General features: G+C 39.0%; 1 protein-coding gene across 18 annotated transcripts in view; it reads left to right on the forward strand.

The window, feature by feature from the left end:
- NFIA (nuclear factor I A) overlaps positions 1–25,341 on the forward strand; it is a 412,993-nt gene that overhangs the window by 275,368 nt on the left and 112,284 nt on the right. For all 18 annotated transcript variants that reach the window (XM_083742770.1, XM_083742775.1, XM_083742766.1 and 15 more), the window contains exon 3: positions 13,391–13,456. In XM_083742770.1, the coding sequence (XP_083598896.1) occupies positions 13,391–13,456 (66 nt within the window). The remainder of the gene's footprint in view (positions 1–13,390; positions 13,457–25,341) is intronic.

Consider the following 25,341-nt stretch of genomic DNA (forward strand, 5'->3'; position numbering starts at 1 on the left):
TAACTCTAGCATCTTCGCGAACAACTTACCAACAAGCTATCAGATTAAAGGGGGGAGGGAACTTTATCACGGCACAACAAATCTGTTTTAGGAATGCCTATAATGATACAGATGCAACTTTAATGCACTCTTAATATCATGACATTTGGGTTTGTAACTAAATTCCAATTCAGGTTTCTTGTAAGCAACTCCCTCTGATTCTGTGTGAAATAAGGATGTTTGTGTATTTGACTTTTACCTATATGGGTATGCAAAGGTGTAGGGGGAAATTTATGCACGCATGAACACCATATGAACTTGACATGACCTTTTGTTTTACTATATACCAAGGGCCTAGGCTGCAGCCGCCCTAGGAACACAAATATGCTACTTTGGTCTCAGTTTATTAAAAGAAAAAGTGTTGGTTTGGGTATGAGACAGATATAAGAAACAGCGCAATTGTGTAAGACTGGCAAAATCAGGAACTTAGACATTGTGCTCAAATCTGTTTTCTGTAGTTCAGTATATTTTCAAATAGTTTCTTCCCCCCCAAAAAAGTCTTTAAAAAAACTTGGAAAGGAAGCACATTGTTTGAAATAAAGACCAAGAAATGGCAAGTCATTGGGGGGGGGGGGAATCCTTTTGGCTACTGCAACTGAATATGAATTTAGCCAAACTGACATAGAAGCTGCATCAAAAGGTGTTAGGTTCATACTCTAGCAAATATAAATATTTCAGCCACTACATGAACCTATCATTTAAAAATAACTTTGCCAGAGTCATGTTTTTGCTCACTGATTTATTGGGCTGCTAAGAATTGATCAAATAAATATTGACCTCCCACCCCAACAAACCTGAACAGTGAGTGTGGGTTGTTCTTTGGTGTCTTTTTTATCCTTAAGTATTCTGGCATATTGGAACAGATGAGGTTCCTCTCATTCATTATGGTGGAGTTTCTTGTTAAAAATGAAGATAACTTAACCCAATGGATTGCATATCTTTGGCCCAATTAAAATACCCTATGTGGGTCCTCAGATTTCCAATATTAAAAATATTTCAGAAAACGGGTCTTGGAAAGACCTCTTCCTAAGAGACACCAGACAGACGGCCCCAGTTAGGGTTGATAGTACTGATTTTAATTGACTGTTGGTTTCTCTGCTGGTTTAAGGATATCACTTGTAGAACCAGATAGGAGTTTTGGTAAATATTGATACCAGTCTGAATTTGAAGGAAGCCACTCTGGTTTCACATTGGATTCAGAGTAGGTAGTCCCATGTGGGAGAGTATTTTTAATTAAGTATGCCAGAACTCAGAGTGATACAGTAAGCCCTTCTGTCATTTAGCTGCAAAGCACAGGGAGGAAATTTCCTTGTCCTGTTGTACAACATGAGACTGAAGAAGTGGAGAGCCAGCAGCAGATCGTCTGGGCCTAACTGGCTGCAGTTGTCCAGATCAGAAGTCTTCTGAACTATCAGATGGGCTAGCTAAGTCATCAGAACTGGACTCCAACAAATGGTCTATCAAGGAGAACAAGGTGGAGGAAACTCAAATAACCATTAACATTCCACATTAGCCTTTCAGCCCTTGCTTCCCAAGATTGTTGGACCTGAATGTAGTCAGTCACCCTGCTAAGGTCACAGATGAACATTTTATGATAAAGTACATTGGTCCATCCCAATCCATAAATCCACCCAGCAACTGAACAGGAAGCATTCAAGGTTATTCTGACAAGGAGGCATATTTGTAGACTGCCGACTTTCTTCTGAAAGGAAAAATTCTCATACCATGGTGTCATTCACTTGGTATCCAACCTGCTAAAGTCAAGGTTTGAGATTTCTTGCAAGATTGTCAGGATGAGGTTCTCAAACTGAATACTTTAAAGAGACACCTTGAAGTCCTAGAGAGCATAATTTCCAGACTTCTTCCTGTATTAAGATTTTTAAGGGTAAGTGCTGTTCTCTTTTTAGAACCTATATTGAAGACTTCCTTTGATACATTATGCACAGTATTGTGTTATTTCTTATGCATTGAAAATATCATTTCTTATCTCTTCCGCCAGGAGGGTGTTGGAGCTGGGTTCCATCCAGGCCAGCCTATATTTGTGAGCGAGTATGCCTTTCATATGTCACAATGGTTCTTCACCTCAATCCAGGCTTTAAAACATGATTGGGCAGCTCCTTCTGTTTCTGCACACCATTCACATACAAAGTGGAGGGTTGGGTCTGATTTTTACAACAAAAGAAGCACAAGGTTGATATTGGCTCCTCCCCAACCTCTTCCATTGCTTAGGATGCCCCATTGCTTTTTACACTTTTCACCCCAAACTGCTGTCAGAGTTGGGCTGACAGAAAAGTGCATAGTATGTCCCCATTCTGTCCAATTTGGCTGTCAGTCTTAAATTCTGGTTGGAGGTGAAGAACCATTCTATTTGTGAGAAGAAGACATAGGCTGGTGCCTTTTTTTTTTTTTAACTGTTGGCAAGAACTGGCATGGTTCTCTTTCTCTCTTTTCTGGTCTTTTTTATTATTGGAAAAAGGTAGGGATTCCCCTTATGTACAAAATGCCCTCAAGGTATTTTTCTTCAGTACAACACATTTCCTGGTAGATTCCTCTTTTTCATAACTGTGACATGTTAATAGGAGTATGAAGGTGTTTACTTCCTCCATTGCAAAGTTGCTCAAGCCCTGCATTTTAGAAACTTTGAAAAAGAAAAAAGAACCATGGGACTTCCTCTGCATTATATGTCATATCTCATTTGCAAGAGGGACCAGCATCTTGCTGTGTCCTGCAATCTGGAGTGTCCCTGGAGGCGTGTAGATAAGCTTCATATCTCTTTGTAAGATATTACAGAATTGAGACACTTTCATCTGCAAATGCTGTGTTTGGGCATACAGTACTTCAGGCTATCCTAGACTAATTCTTTCTTCTTAACAGGAGAGTTGGTGTTCACTTTATTTGAGTATACCCTTTCTTTACTGCCCAGTGGCACACACTACGTTGTGGGGTTGTACTGCTTTGGTACACCCCATTCACCTGGAGTGACAACAGATATAACTTAAAGAACAGCCAAGTGGTTCTTACCTATTACTTGATCTTCAGCTATATCTGCTGCCACTGTTGGTTGTCCCTCTAAGAACAAAGAATGTGTGTGTATATATAAACCAAAAGAGAAAACAAAGCTGGAAATTATGTTAGTGTAGTTTCTGAGATTTGTATAGCCTTGAGGAAAGAAAACTGCTACATTGAAGGGGAATGAAAATGTCTTCCCTGTTCCTAAACTTTGGTTTTGACGCTGCAGTTTTGGTTTATATTTTTTTTAGATTTTTGAAGTGCTGTTTCTTGCTTGCTGCTTGGGAAGTTATTGACAGAGAAACCACAGGAAAGGGTCATTGAGGCAGTCTTTGATGATGATGATGATGATGATGATGATGATGATGATGATAATTTACAGTCATCCCTCATTTTATGGATGCTTCAGGTTACATGTTTTCGGGTTACGGACTGCGAGAAACCCAGTTTACTTCCGGGTTTCGCTGCTCGTGCATGTGCAGAAGCGCCAAATTGCACCTGCGCAGACACAGCGCTTCAGGATGTGAACGCTGCAGGTTGCAGACATGCCTCTGTCATGGATTACGTCTGCAACCCGAGGTTCCACTGTATTATTTATACCCCGCCCATCTGGCTGGGTTTCCCCAGCCACTTTTGGTTGCTTCCAACAGAATATTAAAAACACAATAAAACATCAATCATTAAAAACTTCCCTAAACAGGGCTGCCTTCAGGTGTCTTCTAAAAGTCAGATAATTGTTTATTTCTTTGTCATCTGATGGGAGGGCGTTCCACAGAAGGTCCTCTGCCTGGTTCCTTCAACCTCACATCTCGCAGTGAGGGAAGTGCCAGAAGGCCCTCGGTGCTGGACCTAAGTGTTAGGGCTGAACAATGGCGTGGAGACGCTCCTTCAGATATACTGGGCTGAGGCCGTGTACTGATACCAGTACACTTTCTATCCTGAACAGTGAAGCATATCTTATACTCCTGGAGTAGCAGTGAGATAATTCATTTCAGAAGTAAGAATCTTGTTGGCCCTTTTCCTCACATTTGGTCAACTGTTTTATTATTTACTTAGTAAGACATTTATATTATGTCCTTCTGGTGTAGAAACACTATTGCAATTTCATTCTCATCAGGAGAAGCCCTGCTTGTGCCTTCTCCAAAACTGGCTTGGGAGAGAGATTGGGAAAACACACAGAACAGTGTGTTGGGTGCGAAGAGGAGGGATTGTTCTATCTGGCAAGCTGAAAAGTTTGCCATGATGAAATCACTAGCTCAGTGTTGAATTTCTCCCTACATATTTTATAATCTATCTTTGTCATAATACAGTTAATATTGTGGCTATTTTACAGCCACTTTTCAGATTACACCGAGATGACAGGTTTAAGGGAAAGATCTAGAGTAAAAAATGATCTGGAGTAATTTTTAAAATTTGGACACTATAATTAACAATGGGTCCACCATGTCTGCCTGCTTGTTGGCATAAATCATCACAGGTCCGATCAGCATTTTAAACTGCTCTGTGGTGCACATATGCAGCAGAACTATGATGGCTCTAAATAGGGCAGTTCAGATATTTCAAAGCACTTGAGATTAGTACAGTGTGAAGTAATTTAAAATTATTGTACTGCAATTAATTTTAAATAACTGAACTCTGCATATGTCTAGAAAGCCATACAGATCCAATTGGAAGCTCTCTAAAATTTTAAATGGCCCAATAAATTTAAATCACGTTAGAATTCATAGAAGTGGATAATGTAAATCAGTCGTAAGGGCAGGTTAGGAAATGGATAGGAGGACGGAGACTCTAATTTGAATAGATATATATTTTCAGTTTGGAGTTTATAATGATGAAATGTGATCTTAAGTTCTCTAAGATAAGGAGGGCATCAATTGTTGATCCTTGTTGTTCTTTATTTTTTCATATTGTGGATGCTCAGGAATGCAAGTTTCCATTAACACTTTTTTTCTGTATTACAAGGGTTGTGTTGTTATCACTCTACCTCCTTCCAGCATAATACCTTTGTCATGGCTCAGATAATACCGGTCTAGCCCCAAAACATATTTTACCATAAAGTAAAAGCAGCCTAGAATTTTTACATATGCTGCACCATGGTGGTAACTTACTGCCATAGAAGAATGAAGAGCCAGTCCAAGTATTATGAAGAAATGATAAACGTGCCAGCCCCAATGAACACTTTGGTACTAACCAGTGATAGCAGGAACACCAATAGGAAATGAGGTTAATTCCAGCTCTTTTGAGAAAGCCATAAATTATCTCAAATTTGGAATGTTTTCATAGTGAATTTTTGGTTGTAGAATATTCACAACTTTTATTCAGCTCCACCTATTGCTGCAAAGGTATAAGTACTCATACTTACGCTAATTCAACTCTTCTCCCCCCCCCCCTTTGGAATTTGCTTCATCTCCTTTTTCTAAACCGCCAACCCCTAATCAGTATACCATTGGAGCCATTGTTACTTTCCTTGGCAACCAGTTAGGAAGTGAGTGCAAGTCCCAAGACTGGCTGCTGAACAAAAAGTTCTTTATGAAGTGCTTTAAGGTGCAGGTTACTGTTGGTTGCGTATAAGAGGGTTTTTTTCTTTTGGTTTTTTTTTTTAAGGGTTCCCTCCCAATCTTGACTCACGTCTTGCAGGCAAATCCAGAGTGGTGGAACTACAGGAGGCCCCTCAAGAGCTCCTTCCTTGAAGCTGTACCTTTCTTTTAGACAGTTGTCATTATCTTTGTCTAAAGGTCACGGCTAAATTGAATAAAAGGAAAGCTGTGTGTTCCTGTCGATGCACAAAGGCAGTATTGACTTTCCTAATCCAGTTTGCTGAGGGGTGAGAGAATTAAATTAGATATCTAAGCACAGAAATTGAGAGCCTTTGAAAACAAAGATAAGGAGACAGGCTGTATTTTCCCCCTTTTTTTCCCTGGGAGCTCTGGGCTCACGATTTTGCAGGTGTGTCATCTGATCCATGGCTTGCATCGATCAAAACTGTGCCAATGCATATTTAATTAGCAAGGGGACCCTGGATGCATTATGGCCATCATCCGTATATTGAATGGACTGTCAGACTTTTTGAATGCTTCCCAGCTACCCCCCCTCCTCCCACCCCGCTTGCTTTGTCGTTTGGGGAGCTTCTGCATTTTGTCTGAGCAGCTAAAAGTTTCTTTGTTTTTAGTTGCTGATGCATACAACACGACTGAGGAGAATACAAACAAGTTAAGTTTATTTTGTCTTCGGGGGAGGGGAAGCCTGAAAATTTGGGTTTTAATTCCTTTGGGCAACAGATTTTCTCCTCCTGTGTTGTTCTTTTTTAGCGTAGTTGTGCAGTGTTTTAAGAATATTTTCATAAAGCCGGAAGCCTTTTATGACAGTATGAATTAAGTCAAAAGTTAATGTATGCTGCTACAAAAGAAATATGGTCTAGTAATAAACAAAGGGAGCAAACCTCTAAAAAAGCAAACATTTATAAGTGTATTAAAAACTAGTAACAAATTCCCCCTCCCCTCTGAAACTCTGTTGCCTATCACTCCATACCAGTACATTGTTCATGCAAAAAAATAGAATAACTTAAACTGAAGCCAAATTCTATAATTTTTGAGTCTTGTAAATATCATAATCATATTATATACCGTATACAGTTCTTGAGATATAGCCTGCAATAAGGATCTTTTGTGCAGCCCCCTCCCCCCCCAAAAAAAGTCACCTTGGAGTTTCTGGGAACTCCTTTTTACAAAGCGGGACAACTCAGACAAAGTGTTGCTTGCTAAACAGATGTAATACACAAAGTCTGCTTAGAATAAAGGGCAGCAGACTGTGCGCACATGTTTTGGTTTCATTCATGCTCATCAGCATAGTCTAGCTAGTTGTTTTTGCTCATCTACTTATGGGCTGTCTTAGTACAATTTTCTGGTATAGTAACAAGGAGTGGGAGGTTGGGGGGATTGGCCACAAAAGTTTGCTGCAAGGGCTCCTGGGAAATATATTTGCAGACATCTTCTCACAAAGGCTGACTGCTTCCTGGCTTAGACAGAGTGTTGCCTGATAAACAGACTTAACACAGAAATGTCTGTCTGGAATAAACAACAGCAAGCTTTGATTTACATTTCTATTATCAAAGATAATCTCTTTCCCAGTGTATGGGAATTAAGAGTCCTCTCACAAAAATGAGGCTAGGGTTGCTGTGATTTTACCACTGTGTGGAACCTTTTTTCTCAGGAGTTAATGGGATACAACTTAGGTAAATAGAGTTGCTGAAAAGGAAAGGACTTTGAAGTTAAGGGGTAGGGTAGCGCAGTGAAGAGCACTTGAGCAACAAGTTGAATATACTGTACCTGTATCTATACTGCTGAGGGAAAATTGGAAGCTGATGTAAGTTGCAGGTGGTAAGCAAATACACCTAATTATTTTTTTTCCAAATGCCCACCTTAGGCTAGGGATGGGGATTTGCGGGGGGGGGGGGTTAGGGAACACTGTTGGAGTACCCTCAGGCAGTCCTGCATCTCTTTATACTTACCCAAGAAAGCGCACAGACTTATCCTAGAGTTTCCTCCATGGTGTAAAGCTTCATTTTCTTGCCATTAATGGCTCTGTCCTCTCCATCCACATCACTGAAACTGGAAATTCCTGTCCTCACCATACTTCTTTCTGAGTCCTTTGATTATATACGTAGCAAGGGATCACACCTCCATTTTCTGAAAAGCATTCGTGGGGGAAATAAGCCATCCCACAAAGTTCTGCCTGTTATTCAAATCAGGCTCCCAATTGACACTCCCAGTGACTACTACTCTCAGAAAACTATACAAATGTGCTACCTTGCCTCTACCTATTGGGTTTTTAGATGTTAAGAGACATGAATGTTGTCCCATAGCATCGTTCTTTGACTCCATGAAACTAAAATATGTATAACCTAGTCCTAAACATGTTTATTCATACATAGTTGGGTGCTGTTGGATTCACTGAGAGTTCCTTCACCATGTATATGTTCAGTATTGCAACTCATGACAGCAAAAGCAATTTCCATGCGTGAAAGAAAAGCCACATTTGGGCAAAGATCAGAGATAGTATATATTCCTCTTCCCCCCAAAATAATTTCAGTGGATATATTTGACATACTTTGCTCAATGAATATGTGATCTGTAGCCATAAACTAGCCCATAGTATTATTTTCCTTCAATCTTCTACTCATAGTCTTCTGCACATGTTTATTTATAAATGTCATTATTATTCATTACGAATAATGACTTTTTGGGTTTGAATCACCTGCCATCTTCTCAGTTCCAATGGTTAATGGGTTTATAGGTTTATCCCCAAGTTGTCAGGGGAAAAATAGAGAGTAGAATTCTTTGAATCAAAAAGGTCAAAAGGCTTTTTCTATGTTAGAGAAAGAGGCTGCAGCTTTCTGTGGTTTTTAGAGACTGATAAAGTTTCAGGATCCGAGTTAGGATTTTGATATAATATTACTGTGCCTGTGAAAGTCAAGAAATCCTGTCTAAGGGCTAAAAAGTCTCAGAAAACCTGATCATGAAATCAGATGCTGCATCAGAAGAAGAAAGTTTGGCTCGTCTGTCATGCCATTTCTCTCATTAGACACAGTATATTCATCAAAAGTAGAGGAAATATATGTGATTACTAGGGGCTGTCTTCCTTTCTGTTGTTGCCCACCTACCCATCCACCCCTTGCTAATTCCCTCCCTTGACACCTTGCCCCAAGCCCTATCCCCTCCCAACTTTCTCCAACCCACTTCACTTCACAGCCCCTTCTCCTTCACCATCCCAGCCTACCTACCAACCCCTCCCAAGCCATTGCCAACCCAGTTCCCTCTCAGTTTGTCCCAAACTCTCCCCTTGCAATGCATCCCAAGATCCCCCTGTTGCTGCCACCATTGACAATGGAAAGGAGAATGGAGAAGAGAAAGTCCACTTAGAGACTCCACAGTATAATTCCTTGGGAGCAGCGCCATATAACTAGCTTATACAGCCCCGGAAAAGCTTATCTATAGGCTTTTTACACCTTCCAATACTGTGATGTTTATGATTTGTTGGAATCCACCAGCAAACGTTTCCTCAAACTAGATTACTGGATGTGTGTGACTAATAATTTACTTCACTATAATGGCTCTATCTCCATCTGTAATAAATTAAAGTCTCACTTTAATAATACCGGGCACAATCTGCTTTTAAATCCCATTGATTTCAGCGGCAGAGTTATGTATATGTTTAACTTTCTTCCATTGACGTTAATGAGATTTTAAAATTATTATGTTTAGTTGGATCAGAACTGCCCTGTTTTCATAATAATTTTATAATTATTTATCTTACCTGCCCTAACAACAATAAAACCTGCTTTGAGGGGAACACCAATTTAGTATGTATATGGTTATGCATTTTTGCATGATTCTTAATTTATGTAGGTGGTGGAATATAACTCTGCCTCTGTGTGTTTGTGTATATGAGTGTGTGTGTGGAGGGAGAAAAAAAATAAATGAATGGCTAACCTGAATTTATATTAAGTAATAATATTAAGTAATATTAATTTAATTCAAATGTGGATGAAAATTTCTTTCATTTACATAAATTAAATATGTTATCTACTCTGCACATTGATTTCACTGGATATGTTTTGTGTGCATCAGAACACAAAGTGTGTAATATACTGTAAAAGCTGGATTTTGAGTTATCTTTTTAGCAATCCAAAATAGGGAAGTTACAGTCAGCATACTATTGAATAGGGCTGTGGTGTGTGAACCAAATGAAAACCCTCTGCTGTGTACTTTGCATTTTTAGGACTGCTCTGTGAATTTCCTCTTTAATAACCAAACACTGAAACTCTTGACTGTGTCAAATCATCTTCAGTATCTGAATAAAAATCAAGGAAACAGAATTATATTTTGTTTTGAAACATTTTGGTAGTTTGCTTTTTTCAGAGCCATAGTTCCCATGTTTAATCCTGATGGTAGCCGAAAAGACTGAAGGGTCTTTTCAAAAACAGAATAAATTTAAAGATAGCCAGGATGAAAAAAGAAGGTCAGAAAAAGTATAAACATTGGGATAAATTTGTGACATCCAAGCTTTATTGTATTTCAAATCCAAGAACAACATAGTATAATTTTATATTCCTTGTTTGCAACATAATATCATAATATCCTTTTACATTACTTGTTTATATATAATACTTCATTCTGATATTAATGTAATTGTACATGTCAATCAGTATTATATATTTTAGACCCTAGAAGGCACTGAACTCCAGTATAGTTGGGTGTTTCTTGATGCTGCTGTTTTTGTTTTGAGGGGCAATAAATATTGTCTAGCTTCCTAGCTGTTTCCTCTAAGTGCTCCATGCCATGATATGGGAGGTCAAGTTTTAAATGCACCAATTTCTGACAAAGAAAATTAGCACCATTTTCTGCAGCAGACACAGAAATAATAATCCTGTAATGGCTTGATTTGAATAGAAATACCATGTCACCCACAAAACTCTGCAATGCTTACAAATCTATCATCTTGCTGAAGTAGGCCTTAAACACAACTATGAGACTGTTCTGACCAATTTTGATGCCCATTTCATCCACAAGAGAAATGTAGTTTATAGGAGGACTGGCTTCCATCAAAGAGCTCAGAAGCCATAACCTGGATAATCTCCTAAATCATGCAGTAGTTGTCGAAATGGCACTATGGAGAGTTGGAGAAACAGAATGTTTTGGGACATTGATCCTGTGGACTTTGTTTTAATACCTTACACCAAAGCATGAATCATACGGACAGCATGCAGAATCTCCATACCCTTCTCCCCCCAAAATGGAAATTAAGCTGGAAAGAATGGAGGAATGCGATAATAGGAAGTATTGTAGCATGAACCATTGGTCCCAGATATCAAGACAACTGAGAAAATAAAACATTTGTAGATCTGAAAAAGCATAATGATACTGTAGTCAGAAAAAAACAAACCATGTTATTGCAACCTTATAACATGTTGCTGCTCTATTCTTGTTTTAAAAAAATGATAAGATTCTTGTCTTGCTTCCTGACTAGTGTGTCCTCTAAGCCTTCCGTGGCAAAAGTGGTATACAATTATATATAAATTTAAAAACAAAACAGTGTGACCCAATAGCATTTAAAAGAATAGCATACAAATAGTTAGCAACTCCTGCAGCCCAGTCATAAACACATTTACTCAGATGTAGGTCGCATGTGGGTTATTCCTAAGTAGGGGTGCATAGGATTACAGAATTAGAATTTTAACGTGCAAGCCATTTCATCTTAAATGACAGTATAATAATACTATCTCACAACACTGAAATTTGGCACAGTGCTAGATGAATTGTTTATTTTTTTAATCATTTTCGTTTCTTTTAGAAAAATCAAGGAAAAATTATTTGTTAATGTTTGGCAATAAAGACACTAATTCTGAAATCCACTATGTCACTAACAGTTTGGTTCAACTGAACACACATTGAAAAAATGCATTTGAATTAAACTTATTTTAGATGTTTAGATGTACAATTGTAAATATACACATTGTTTTGTGTACTTTAATTAGCTATAGTTTCTTAGTTGATACGGGCTTGTCTATTTTACTCTACAGTGATACCTCGGGTTACAGACACTTCAGGTTACAGACGCTTCAGGTTATAGACTCCGCTAAGCCAGAAATAGTACCTTGGGTTGAGAACTTTGCTTCAGGATGAGAACAGAAATCGGGCAGCAGGAGCGGGAGGCCCCATTAGCTGAAATGGTACCTCAGGTTAAGAACAGTTTCAGGTTAAGAATGGACCTCCAGAATGAATTAAGTTCTTAACCCGAGGTACCATTGTATAACAAATGCATATTGACAGGAGGTGCGGGGGGGGGGGGAATCCATACGGAGTATCAAAAGTTTCTTTATGGTAGTCTGATAATTAAAATATTCATTAGCTTAAAAGCTAGCACGCTTTTCAAAAAGTAATACGTTATCATAGTTTGACCCAAAGTCATCAGCAGTACTTCTTCTTTCGTGCTGTTAATACCTCAAGGGCGGTGTTATCACTTCATAGCAATAGAAGTAAGATTTTCAATTTAATCACAGTATGGTGTTATGACCTTTTGATCTTGTGTGGAGTTCTCTCTAAAATGTGGTCAAATTTCAGACTTTTTCACTGCACCTTGGAAATTCAAGGTGAAGTCAACTCAAGGGTTGCCACAAGCATAAGCTTCTCTCTATCAATGCCAATTAGACAGAAGGGGGATCTGTAACAAAATGCAGGTTTCAGCCAGCCATGCTTTCTTCCATGATATTATAAGTTGCAGGGGGCTGAAGCAGGGCATTTCATTCCTTCTGCAGGCTCACACATACAATTTCCTGGTTTTCTCTTCCAGCTGACACTCAGCAGTCATGACTACTGAGCACTGAGCATGCTCAGATGACATTGGTCCATTTCTTTTTTGTGGGATTGCCCACTTCAGATATTTTCAATGTCCCTTGTACTTCTGGAAACCTCAAGGTTTCCCAGAGCATTGCTGATAATTCCTTCTTGTTTCTCATTGGCTCTTCTTTGGCACCAAGGTCCTGTTTTGGTACCAGAATCTATCACCATTCACCACTTGAGTTCACCACTTAAAGAGAGCAATAGATGGCTTTTCTGAGCATTTTTGGCTAACTCTCAGAAAGGCACAGGTATGGGAAGCTCTTCCACGAGCCGTCTTTCCCCCCAGTTTTCATCCTCCCCAGCTTCACACACTATCTAGGTTAAAAGAAGAAAGGAAAATAGCAGGTGTGATCCCCAGCTCTGGGAACCTGGGTCATTGGCATCAAGAACCAGAGAGGTTTCTAGGGTTTAGGAACAGGTTTCTCAGGCTGGAAAAGAATGATAACTTTCAATCCCCATAGCTCTTTATTCAGGCTGAAATTCATTCAGAAGCTTCTGTGAATTAAAGCAGCTGATTAAGCCTGCACTTTCATACAAAGGTAGTTAATAATGCAAACATGAAAAGGTTAATGTCTCAACAGCAAGTTGTTAGGCTATTGAAAAATAATGACATTGCAGTATTAGGGAATCTCACATGCTCCAAACCCACACTGGATTACAAAGCCAAATTCTTTGCCTGACGGCATGGTTTTTCAAAGTTTTCTATAATTACGAATTTTGGTTTCAGATTTTGTAGAATCTATTCTACAACAAAGTTTGATTAATGGAAAACTATGTAATGTAATCTGATTACTCCATTAAAGTTCAGTGAAAATATAATACTGTATATTCTATCAGATGGAAATATAGAGAGATTGCAATATATATCATCTAAAGCCTGGAACTTGGAAATCTTATTTCCACAACCGATTACTATAATTTTTGGGCATTTTTATGTTTTTTAGATTCAAGTCAGTCTGAAAGTCCAAGCCAGCCAAGTGAAGCTGATATCAAGGACCAGCCAGAAAATGGTAAGTATGTACCTGTTGCTGCCTTAGATTCTTTGAGTCCATATCTGTTTGGGTTTTCCCCAGGCAAAATTAGACTTGTACTGTCTCTTAGCAGCAAGTGCCTTACCTGAGCTGTGTGGAGTTGGTTGTGATTAGCAAGGTCAGCAGAGCCCAACAATCCCCACCTACTGATCACACACACACACCCTTCACTGCTAGTTACCACCCTCCCTCTTCTCCGATATAAGAGTATTTTTTTTCTTGAGGAAGGGGATCAGCTGGCTGGGACATGCAAGAACTGAATGGGACCTGCAAGAACTGTACTGTTCGAGTGCTGAAGATGAACACACACAAAAGCCACTGACTTAAGCACTTGAGCAGCTCAGTTGATTTGGGGGGGAAGTCAGGTGGGTGATGACACTTTGTTACTTTCCTCGCTGAGACTTAAGCATGTGCCATTTTGAACATAGCCTTTCCCAGTCAGCAGATTTGCTTTAGATCTTCATTAAGAACAGGTTCAGCATTCCTCGTAATGTATGGAATATTGTGGGTGAGTAGCTTCTGCAACACAAATCAGTAAGATGCAAACTGCACCAGCTATTCCTTGAATGTGCCAAGGAATGTAAAAGCAGCAGCAAAACACACACGATATTTGAAGAGCTGGGTGCCATTTCAAGTTGAAGAGGATTGAATCCCAGGAAGTCCTTGTGCAAACGGAATGAATCCCACTAGTGCATTGGAACCCCCTCCCTCTTCTCCCAGTATGTGTCCCCCTCCCAAACCCCTCCTAAATCTGTTCTGAAGAACATATTGGGAAGCAAGGGGAAGGAATGGAATGTTCCACTGCACAAGTAGAAATTGTTTTTCTCATGCAAGGACTCAGACACAACGCAGGAGCTCGAGTCCTTAAAAAAGCAAAAAGCAAAAAGAAGTTGTTTGAAATCCTGATTTCCTATTACTTCTTTTAGATTAAAAAACATAAACAAACAAAAGTAGAAGACAGCAATGAAAATGTATCAGGAGACATTCTTTAACCTGCGTTCAGCCTTGATAGATCTGGGCCCCTCTCTTTTAAGAACTCTTTTTCCTCCATGGTGAATTCATGCCATTGCATGCTTTTGTCTAAACATTTTGTTAACATTGTCTTTTTAAATAAAGATTAAGATAAACTTGACGATTCATAATTTCCCCCCATCAAACTACATCAAATTTATTAGAATATGTATGGGGACATGGTATGCCTTTCAAACTTTATGAAGGCCTTTCAAGCATTTTGAAAAGAAGTCAAGCCCTCTTGAAGGAGGAGGGAGATGGTATTTATAGAACTGTGCAAAGATTAGTGCTGGGATAGTGAAATAGAACATGACAGGAGTTCAAGTCCAGCAAAGCTCTTACTCATCATGCATAACTGTCATTTGACAGACAGAAATTGATAGTACAAGTTTTAACCATAAAGTTGGGGTTTTTTTCCAAGGAATTGGCTGCTTTTATATGTAAATGCAAACAGGACAGTATACATTAGTGCAGCTGTGCGCCAATGTTTACTGAATTAATTGCTCATTAAATAAATGTAGAGATTTTAGATTCCGCCCCCCCCCCAAAAAAAGTTATTTAGCATCTAAATTGATACTAATTGTAATTCCAGTGCTTTCTTTGTGCTTTGAGTTGCAATTCCTTAACTGTACCTCAGTAAAGGAAAGGCACCTTGTTCTTCCTAACAGTAAAAAGTGCTAAATAATGGCACACAGCTACTCACGGAACTAGTTTGTCAACCCTTGTGATAATCGTATTCATCCATCCACTTATTTATTTATTTATTTAGATAGGGATGTGCATGCATTCGATTTAAGCAGGTTTAAATCAGTAAGAGGGCACTTCAAACTTTCCCATTAGAAGCAATGGGACTTTAAATGTGTTAAACTTGGGCTGAATGGTGGTCCAACAAAACCTATTGGACATCAAAGACATTATGGCTGTAGATACTTATATTATCATGGCAAACAAAGATACTAGAAGACCACCCTGCCTTTCCTAAGAAAGTCAGGATGCAGACCATATGACTGATGGAACCCAGCAGGATATGCAAATACTTTTCAAGGTAATGTCCCAGTTTTATGACTGAGAAAGGTGTGCTGAAACAAAGAGCTTAATCCTTTCCCCTCATACTATTTCCCCTCTAAAAACCACTCTGAAGCTGCTCTGAAGCTGGGAGATACATTGGAGGGACTGGCTTCACAGCAGAAAAATAGCCCAAGCAGAAAGTGTTAAATAGCTCTTTCCCACCCTCCACTTCCATTCCTGCTTTGCATGAGAGAGAGAGAGAGAGAGAGAGAGAGAGAGAGAGAGAGAGTGTTACATGCAGTTGTGTATCATGTAGAAATCGGCCCTAACCTTACAATAATGTCATTGCTATGCATGACTGTCTTTCCTAAGGCTGCCCCTTCATTGTAGAAGATAGATCAATATCTCAGAGAGACTTTGATGAAATCAGAGAATGACTCTCCTGGCATTTGCATGTTGAACCCAGTCTCATACTGCATTGCCATAATTCAATTGAATGCATGTTGAAATGATAAGTAATGCAGTTAAAAAGTGGTTCGTGTCATCTTGCTAACATTCTTACAGAACCTCATCTTTATACACATGCTTTTGAATATTGTTCAGGATAAGGTTTTGCTCGAAGCTGCCATATTTATCACAATATGGAAGCAAACATTTTGGCTTATAATATCATTTAAATTGCAGTTCAAGAACTACAAATTCTGGAGTAGCTATTCCTTTAAGATAAATTAGTAGGAGGAAAGAGTTAATAACAAGTAAAGAAGGTAGAAAGGGTGCCCAGTCACATGACTGAGAAATAGAGCTGAATTATGGATATAGAGATTTATTCATTACAAATGTAACAGGAAACCATGGTTTCCCATTGTAAGACTTCCACTATAAGCCTTGTGGTTGTTCACTCCTCCTTTCCTCTTGTCCTTCATACATGAGGAGTGGAGATTAAAAACTTTGACCCTTGGTTTTGAATAAATCAGTTTCCTACTCATATGATTCATCTCTAACATAACCAATAGTTGGCTATCTGTTCACCTTTCTTGTGGTTTCAAGTGGCTTCTCACTGATAAAGCACCAAAACTGAATTGATAAGATAAATGTACTAGGTGAAGATCAGTTCCAACATGAACCATAAAACCATCTCTGTGCAAAGTGTATGTTCTCCATAGATTTGCACCCTTACTGATTCATGTCTGGTACAGAAGTCACTGGCACTCACCAGTGCACTATGCCACAATCTGCTTACCCATGCCAGCACTGTGCACAAGAACAGCAAACACTCTTTACTTCATGCATTACCCAGCCATAATAAAGTGTTTTCCTTCCTTTATTGCTTCTAATCCCAAATTCTGAAGTTGTTAATCCTATTTCTAGAACTTTGAGGGACAGGAGAGGTGACTACATAGAAAACTGTTGGAAAAACTACTAAGCAACCTTTCCCCTGCTCTAGAAGTACTTTTTTTAAATTTTTTTTTAATTAAAAAATATTTATTTATACAACAAGAAAAAACAAGAAAACACACACACACAAAAAAACCCCACAAGTATCAAATTACACACAAATTACAAAAATAACCATAGACGCATAATTTTCTTGACAAACAATAAAACATCTATTGGTCTTAACACTAAAGACCCAACTTCCCGTCTATTCCATATTTCAAGTTCAAATTACTTATTGCCAATACACATTTTTTTCATAATTAAACTTATTCTCAATAAATCTAATTTCTTCTCTCTACCTAGCAACTATTACTGAAGTTCCTCGAATGCTGCAACAGAATTTAAACTACTATATTTATTTTTCAGATATTATTTGAAAACCTCCCATTTAGAAACAAATTCCTGTTTGGATTTATTCTTTATTTTTTCTGATAAACCATCTAATTCGGCATATTCTGTCAGCTTTTGGATCCAATCTTGTATAGAGGGGATTTCATTACTCTTCCATTTTGCTGCGATCAAAACTCTTGCTGCCGCCGTCGCATATAAAAAGATACCCTTCCTCTTTTGTGGAAGTACTTTTGTATATTGGCTATTTGTGAAAATTACCATACAGTGGTACCTCAGTTTATGAACTTAATCCATTCTGGAAGTCCGTTCTTAAACCGAAACTGTTCTTAAACCGAGGCGTGCTTTCCCATATGAGGCCTGTTGCCACCGGTTCCCTTCCACTGTTTGGATTCTGTTCTTAGACCAAGGTGAAGTTCTCAAAAACTTCCAGTTTTGCGGAGTTTGTAAACCGAATCGTTCATAAACAGGACTGTTCTTAAACCGAGGTACCACTGTACTGTATATTTTTTAAAATGCATATAGCTTGGATATGCTATTGCATATTTAGTGTGTTTTCGTAATAAAGTCAGAAGTATGCAATTATTTGCAAAGGTCTTTTATGTTATAGTCAGTCTTATACAGTTACTCCCCCGATCATAAATCTTGTGCAGGTTTACTGGTAACATAACTCCCATTGACTTCAGCAAGACTTTCCCTGACATAAGTGTGCACAGGATTCCAGCCATAGTCTGGCTGTTGGCATCACTGCCATTCTGCTGTAGAGCTCCCGTGGAAGTTGGCTGTCAATCCAACGTCATATCGGGGAGTCACTCAAGGTCAGTTCTCAAGACAATGTTCAGGCCAAACATGAAGGCTGCCTCACCAGTGACCTACAGGTTGCAAGAGCTGCAAATTGACAGAGCACTTTGAATGTCACAGCTGTTAACCATTAACCTCCGCAAGAAACACATTCTGATAAAAAAGAAATCATCCAAGCAAATACTGACACAAAGTACTGATAGCATGAAGCAAATGTCTGTGGCCTGACCACATGGTGCCTGAAGAACATGACATACTCATTGCACTTTGAAGTTAGTCTCTGTGAAGGAATAGGCAATGTAGCAAAAATAAGTATCTGGTTTCTCAAGACAGGAGAGAACACACACACAGACACATACATATATATGTAGTCACAATCCAAGAATCACTTATTACATGTCCAGTGGGACACCTCCATGCTGTTTCACATTCAGTTTGCTTCTCAACTTATTCATAGAGCAGGTTTTGTTCAAAACCGACTAGGGTCAAGGCATTTAGAACACATATTTATTCCTTATAGCCTGTCCATCAATTAAGATAATCTTCTCTAAGTGTGGCTCCTCCTTGGAAATTAGGTGAGTGACTACCAGAGGACATGCTTTTTCTCGTGTGCCAAACAAACTCTGGAACTTTCCTCCTAGGCATGGCTGAGGGTTGCTTCATTGCACTGAGAGACGTGTGCTCAGTTTTCATGTTCTTTTAGAGATGACCTTTTAATTGGTTTAGTTTCTATTTTTATCTTGCTGAATGTTTATTGTGTTTATCTATTGTAAGCTTTATTGGTGTTTTAATCCAATTTATTATTTATTATGTTTCTGATATGGATTTGGTTTACAGGCACTTAACAAAAGACAAGGTATAAATCTTTGTAAGTGAATAAATGATGGAAGGAAGGAGAGTTTGAGAACAATCCTGTACCCACACAGGAAGATAGCTGGGTGTTAGGGCCATTCCAGAAGTGGGTACCTGCAAGGGAAAATGCTGTAGGCAGGTAATAAAGAAGATTTAATCATAAAAATTGTACAGTGGTACTTCTGGTTACGAACTAAATTCGTTCTGGAGGTCTGTTCTTAACCTGAAACTGTTCTTAACTAGAAGCATGCTTTCGCTAATGGGGCCTCTTGCTGCTGCTGCACCGCCAGCACACGATTTCCGTTCTCATCCTGAAGCAAAGTTCTTAACTCGAGGTAACTCTTCCAGGTTAGCTGAATTTGTAAGCTGAAGCGTTTGTAATCTGAGGCGTTTGTAACTCGAGGTACCACTGTACTTGTTCAGCAAGAATTCCAAGGAGGATAATATAGAGAAACATAAGTTTTTGTTTGTTTGTTTGTTTGTTTGTTTGTTTTTGTTCTGTTTTGTTTTTTACTGTGACTGTACTTCAAAATGGTTGTGCAGATATGAAACTGAGTTCTAAATCTTTCATCATATGTAATATGATTCTACAGCAGTAGACTCCCAAAACAGCCCCAAAAGTTTCTTCCTTAAAAATGTCTCAAGCTGTGCTACAAATTAGTGTATCTTTTGCTGTCAACCCAGTAACCCTTGTCCTCAATTTGCATACCATAGCTTCTTTTTTAACTCCCTCGTTTAACAGGTCCAATGAAAGACCTGTTACTTGCAGTGAAATACAATAATTAGCCACTTATTTCCTGTTTCGTGTATTAATTGAAAGGGCTTGCACTGTAAATATAGAACCTGTAGATAAAAGTGCACTCTAAAAATCAGTCAGTTAATAGAAGTATTCATTACTTGGTCGTAATTAAGGAAGAGTTCTGAGACAGAGGTATGTGTAAAAGTTTTATAGGTTTCTTCCTTCCTCATCCATTTTTATACTTCCTCTTATAAAAAGCTTATCCATTGACTTTAGAAGTGCTGAGAGGTTATTGTCTCGTGAGCAGGCCTGTCATCTTGTGAGGAATTTTACATTAGCAGTTATAGACTCTTCCTCTTATACCTCTGCACATGAAGAGCCAAAATGAGGGGAAAGAGAAAGAAGGAAGAGAATTTCTGTTTTGACTTAGAGAGGATTTAAAGTTTGCTCACATTCGCCTTTAGCAGTCACAGGGAAAGCCTAACAGATGCCACTTCATCCTTTGTCAAGTGGCTGTGTTAGGGCTTCGCCACTTCTCTACAAGTCGCCTAAAAATGTGAGCTAGTGGTGGCTTGCCGAAAGCGAGGCCAGGTTATGTCAGAGTGTATACTGGGGCACTGCCTGGACTTCTTCATGTTAAATGTCTGCAAACTGGGTACTAAAACAACCCTGAAAGGGAACTGAAATCTGGCTTTAGTGAATGAGAGCGCAGTTTGGGGATATGGTGGGGATAGCAATAAATGGAATTGTTTTGCTCAAATGTCTTGTTGAACCATTTTTTTAAAAAAAAAAATCAAATTCCTCCACCCTGTATGGATTCCGAAGTCCATTGCAGGCTTCAAAACAGAGCCCAGGATGGTAGCTAAACTTAGCATGGCATGTGCAGCAGCCCTGTACAATGTAAAGACACCATTATGCCACATCAGATGCTTTCTTGCTCTTTCCTGGAAAGCCCCAAACTGGAATAAGTCATATAGAAAAGAAGGAAATCCAGATGGATCCAAAATTAATGTTATCAATCTTTAGTGGCCAAAATGTCAGAATTCCATATAAGGAAATGCTTATCATTTTGTTTATAGCAGCACGCTTATTAGTTGTGAAATGCTGGAAGAATTTGCAAGATCTTTCAATAGAAGCATGATATAACAGAGTATGGTCACTTATACTGGCAGAAAAATTGAGTGCAAAGACAACAAAAGGAAACGGATAAAATAGAATAGGGTCACTTGGTTCCCCAGTTGTGGCATGCCATTGTAATAAGGGAGAGTGTAAAGTTTTCAAGTATTCAAATGTAACGTAAGGCAGACTGCATAGCATAATTTATCACTTTAGCTGCAGTGGCAGAAGTGTCTCCTTGTGTTGCAGCAGCCAAAGCAGCACCATAGTGTTGAGCTGCATGTATGCTGGTAATCACGTCCATCACATTTACTGTGTGTGTTTGCATGTGTTACATACTATAGTATTCCTAGAAGATGCGGGTGTTTGACAACTGAGAAATTTTGCTGAATGCATGCAATGAAATATGCCACCTCTTTCTCCTCCTCCGTCTCATCTGAATGATGCCAAGTGATTTATCAAATGATTCTTGAGCAAGTTCTTACAATCACCTCCAGGCAGTTTACACAGGAGTCTTAGAAGTAGATTGGAAGCACAACTCTAAGCTACTGTGTGTGTTTCTCGGAAAGTACCAAAAAAGCAAGATTGGAAGATTGAATTCACAAAGGAAGGTTTCTCCTGTGACTTGTTAGAATAAACCTTGGAGTCATTTATAATAAAGAGGTAGTGATTCTAGCTACAGATCTCCCTTTTCCTTCCTTTTTAATGCTTTTAACACAGTTTAATCTGTAACTAACTTTATTTTCGGTTGTTGATCTTTCTGTTGCACCAATGAATTGTTTCCCTGCTACTTAATAATGGCAGTTCTGCGCAGGAAATCCTTCCTGCTCCTGATTTGTTTCATTTGTGTGTGTTTTGCACTGTGGGAAGCAGTACTGGTAGAGAAAACGGAGCACTGTAATGTGCGGCTATAAGAAAGAGCCCTGCTTGATTGGTTTATTTGTTTAAAACGATTATAGTCTGCCATTCTCAGTAAAAGTCTCTCTTAAGACAGCTTACATGATAAAATTTCAAAACTACAACAACAATGCAAAAGTATAAAATGCAAAATATACCGATAGTGCTTAATGAAGCAGAAATAGTAAAACACCAAGTAAAGTCAAAATATAAAAACACAATTCACCCAATATGAATCAGGGGGAAGATTCATCTAGTCCAGTGCCCTATTTATCTCAGTAGCAAAACAAATGCATTTTTTTATACTCTCAAAGTTTAATTCTTATAATTAGCAGGTCCTTATTGAAACTAGCTCATTTTCTAATGGAACATTGGTTTTGTTCACTCCATCCCACCTCTACATCAAGCTTAGCAGTTGCCACTTACTTTAAATATGTGGTTCTCAGTGGTTGAAGGCAGGAGGACTTTGTAGAAAACTATGAAATAAGTTTCTGACAGTACCTAGGTTTCTCATTTGTGATCTGGAAAACTTACTGGGCAAACTTATGAATCAAGCCATCTAGAAATTATCACAATATAGTTTATTATTTATTTGTATACCACTGCGTCATAAAGATATATCACAGTGGTTTACAACAATATAAAACATAAAACCAAACAATAAAATCATTTAAAAAAATTTAAAAGTTAAAATAAAATAAACATCAATAGACCTTCTGGGGGATGTAGTCTTAACTGCCTGTGAAGGGCTAGCAGAACAGAAAAGCTTTCCGCACTTGTTTAAGTCAGCAGAGAAGGCACCCACCATAGGGCTCCTGAATACTAGTACAGCCAATTTCTCCTTCAGATCTCAGCAGACATCAAAATTCAAAAGATCGTGGATTTTGCCTCAAAAATCTGAAAGCAGCAGCAGAACAGGAATTTCAGAAAATACTTATAGACCACTACTGCAAAATCCCTGCGGGTCCACCTTCCAACATATTTCAGGATGCTGTTTATGGCATATGAAGTGGCATATGAAAGTGAACCAGTGTTTCCAATTTTATGTTCCATCACAATCCACAAAAACCACATCAAGTGAAAATGCCCTCTTACAAATATTATGTAAGGACTGCAACTATGCACAAAGAGGCCTTATTGGCTGCTTCTCAAATGATCTCTACCAGGAAACAGCCAGAATCTAACTTTGGAAATTGAAACTTAAGTACTCATTTATTTATTTCAGTTGACTTTTTGTAACCTAAGGCAAGGTAGTAGAAGGGTTACATCACATTTTGTGTCTTATACGTTTTAACTTTTCTTTTATCCATCCCAAGTCTTTGAGGTGGGTCACACAATAAATCAAATCAGCAAATAATGAGCTGGCTTCAAAGGTTCCCTCCTGGTTTTTTTCTCTGACGTAGTGAGTCAAAGTTACGGAACCTTTTGGACACAACCCAGATTGTTTAAAATTCATCCTTCCACGAGTAGAAGAAAATGTTTCATTGGAATTGGCTCTTGGAAGATTATTTTCTTCAAGGCAGCAGCTGGTTATCACTGCTCTATTTCCACTCCCCCCTTTTCCCTTCCTTTCAAATTGTAGCTTTCTTGACCCATTTTCATTAAAGAAAAACTAGGGGAAACCTGGTCCTGAGAGTAGGAGGGCAGCATCTTCTCCATGCTGACTGATGAATCTGCCAGTGGGAGTATGAACGATCTAGGAGTAGAAATATAGAGCATGCCCTGAACCACATAAATGTAAATTGTTGTTATTAGTGCTATTCTGCCAACCATAAACGGTTCCCGTGAGACTCGGAAGATGCAGCATCATGCCGAAAGAAATCCTTGCTGTGAATGGGTAAAAGCAGCAGCGTGCTATTCTCTCCTGGGTAATGAATTTACCTAGCTGACAGATCATTAGCCCTTTCCGTGTCTGAACAGGATGATGGACAGGAACACAAGGGTAGCCTGGCAGTACAGTACATGACTTTTACAACCTTTTATGTCTTAGGTTAAAACTGTGTGCCAGGAATAAAGGTAAGCATTCAAATTAGCACGATGAACACAAGCAAGCCGTAATAGGAAAGGTTCCCCCTTCTTTTCCTCCTTTGTGAGGAGAACTGGTGTTCAATAAGGTGTGGGCATTGCGAAGCAATAATAAACACCAACACTGGCTTTTTAAGACCTCCCTCCTTTAAACACTGCCTTTGGGCTAAACATGGGGTGCCATTTAGAGAGAGCAGTCATTCCTTTCTCTCCCATGCCAGTCCATGTGTAGATATTTCCAGAAGTGCGTATAAACAGGGTGGCTAACCTGCAGCCTCTGGGTTACAGCTGCCCCAAGAGATTTTTGAAGCTCTCCTGGGTCTTTAATGTTTAAAAATTTGTTTAAAAAACAAATTAAGGCTTCTTTAAATGTATTTTCCTGGCTCTGTGGGTACCTTGCTGTGATTCCATTATTCCAAAATGCTTGAACTAGTTGTATTATTATCTGAACTTGTGAGCTCTGTCAGGGATGGGGCAACCTGTGCCCCTGCAAACATTGTTGGACTTCAACTCCCATCAGCCCCAGCCAGAGAGGATGGGAATTGTAGTTTTTTAAACATATCTAGAGGACCGTAGGCTAGCCACCCCTGAATTGGGCCCAAGTGAAATGTTCTTTTCACTTTCTATAAACTATGACAGATTGAATCAGAGAACCATCTTCCTTAATGAAGTATTCCTGCCAGAAAGACTAGCATTTTGGAACAGCTAAGCCCTAGGAAATGATACAATATAGCTTGCTGATAGATGTCAAATAGGGCTGTAATTAGGTGCCCAATTTTCAGCACAAGATATAGTGGTAGCTCGGGTTACATACGCTTCAGGTTACAGACTCTGTTAACCCAGAAATAGTACCTCGGGTTAAGAACTTTGCTTCAGAATGAGAACAGAAATCGCGCGGCGGCAGCAACGGGAGGCCCCATTAGCTAAAATGGTGCTTCAGGTTAAGAACAGTTTCAAGTTAAGAACGGACCTCCGGAACGAATTAAGTACATAACCAGAGGTACCACTGTATTGGGACAAAGTAGGTGCTTTGGAATATTTGATTGAGTACTTGATTGTTGCATTTATACCACATCTGTCTTCCAAGGAGCTTAAAGCAGCATGTCCACCCATTTTAATCCTCAGAACAACCCTATGAAGTAGGTGAAACTGACTGGTCCAGTAATCTTAATGGATGAGTCGGGATTTGAGCCCATGCCTCTCCTCTCCTAGTTTGACACTCTGAATCACTATAGCACACTGACTTTCTTAATTCTTCTGTAATTCTTTTAATTTAATTCACATAAGGATTTGTCTGAAATAGATCATTTGGAGGCTGCATCTCATTGGCTTCCTACAAGTTGCCGGTAGGTGTTCATGAACAGATTAGATTAAAAGGGTACCTGTGTAGCTCATCACAGCCCCTGGGGCTGGGTTGCCTAGCATCTCTTGTCATGTGTGAAATATTTATCAAGCTAACATGTTTTTAATACCTTATTTTCCTTCACCCAGTGGAAGAGGCTCTGATGCTGAGAAGACATGACATTTTAAAGTGTAGACCTCACAAATACAACAACGCACTGAGTTATCATCTTTTAATACTCATGGGGCACTTTCTAAAAACAACAGGATACCACTCACTATCGACATC

This window comes from Podarcis gaigeae (genome assembly GCF_964106915.1).
Source record: "Podarcis gaigeae genome assembly, chromosome: 6".
Lineage (NCBI taxonomy): Eukaryota > Metazoa > Chordata > Lepidosauria > Squamata > Lacertidae > Podarcis > Podarcis gaigeae.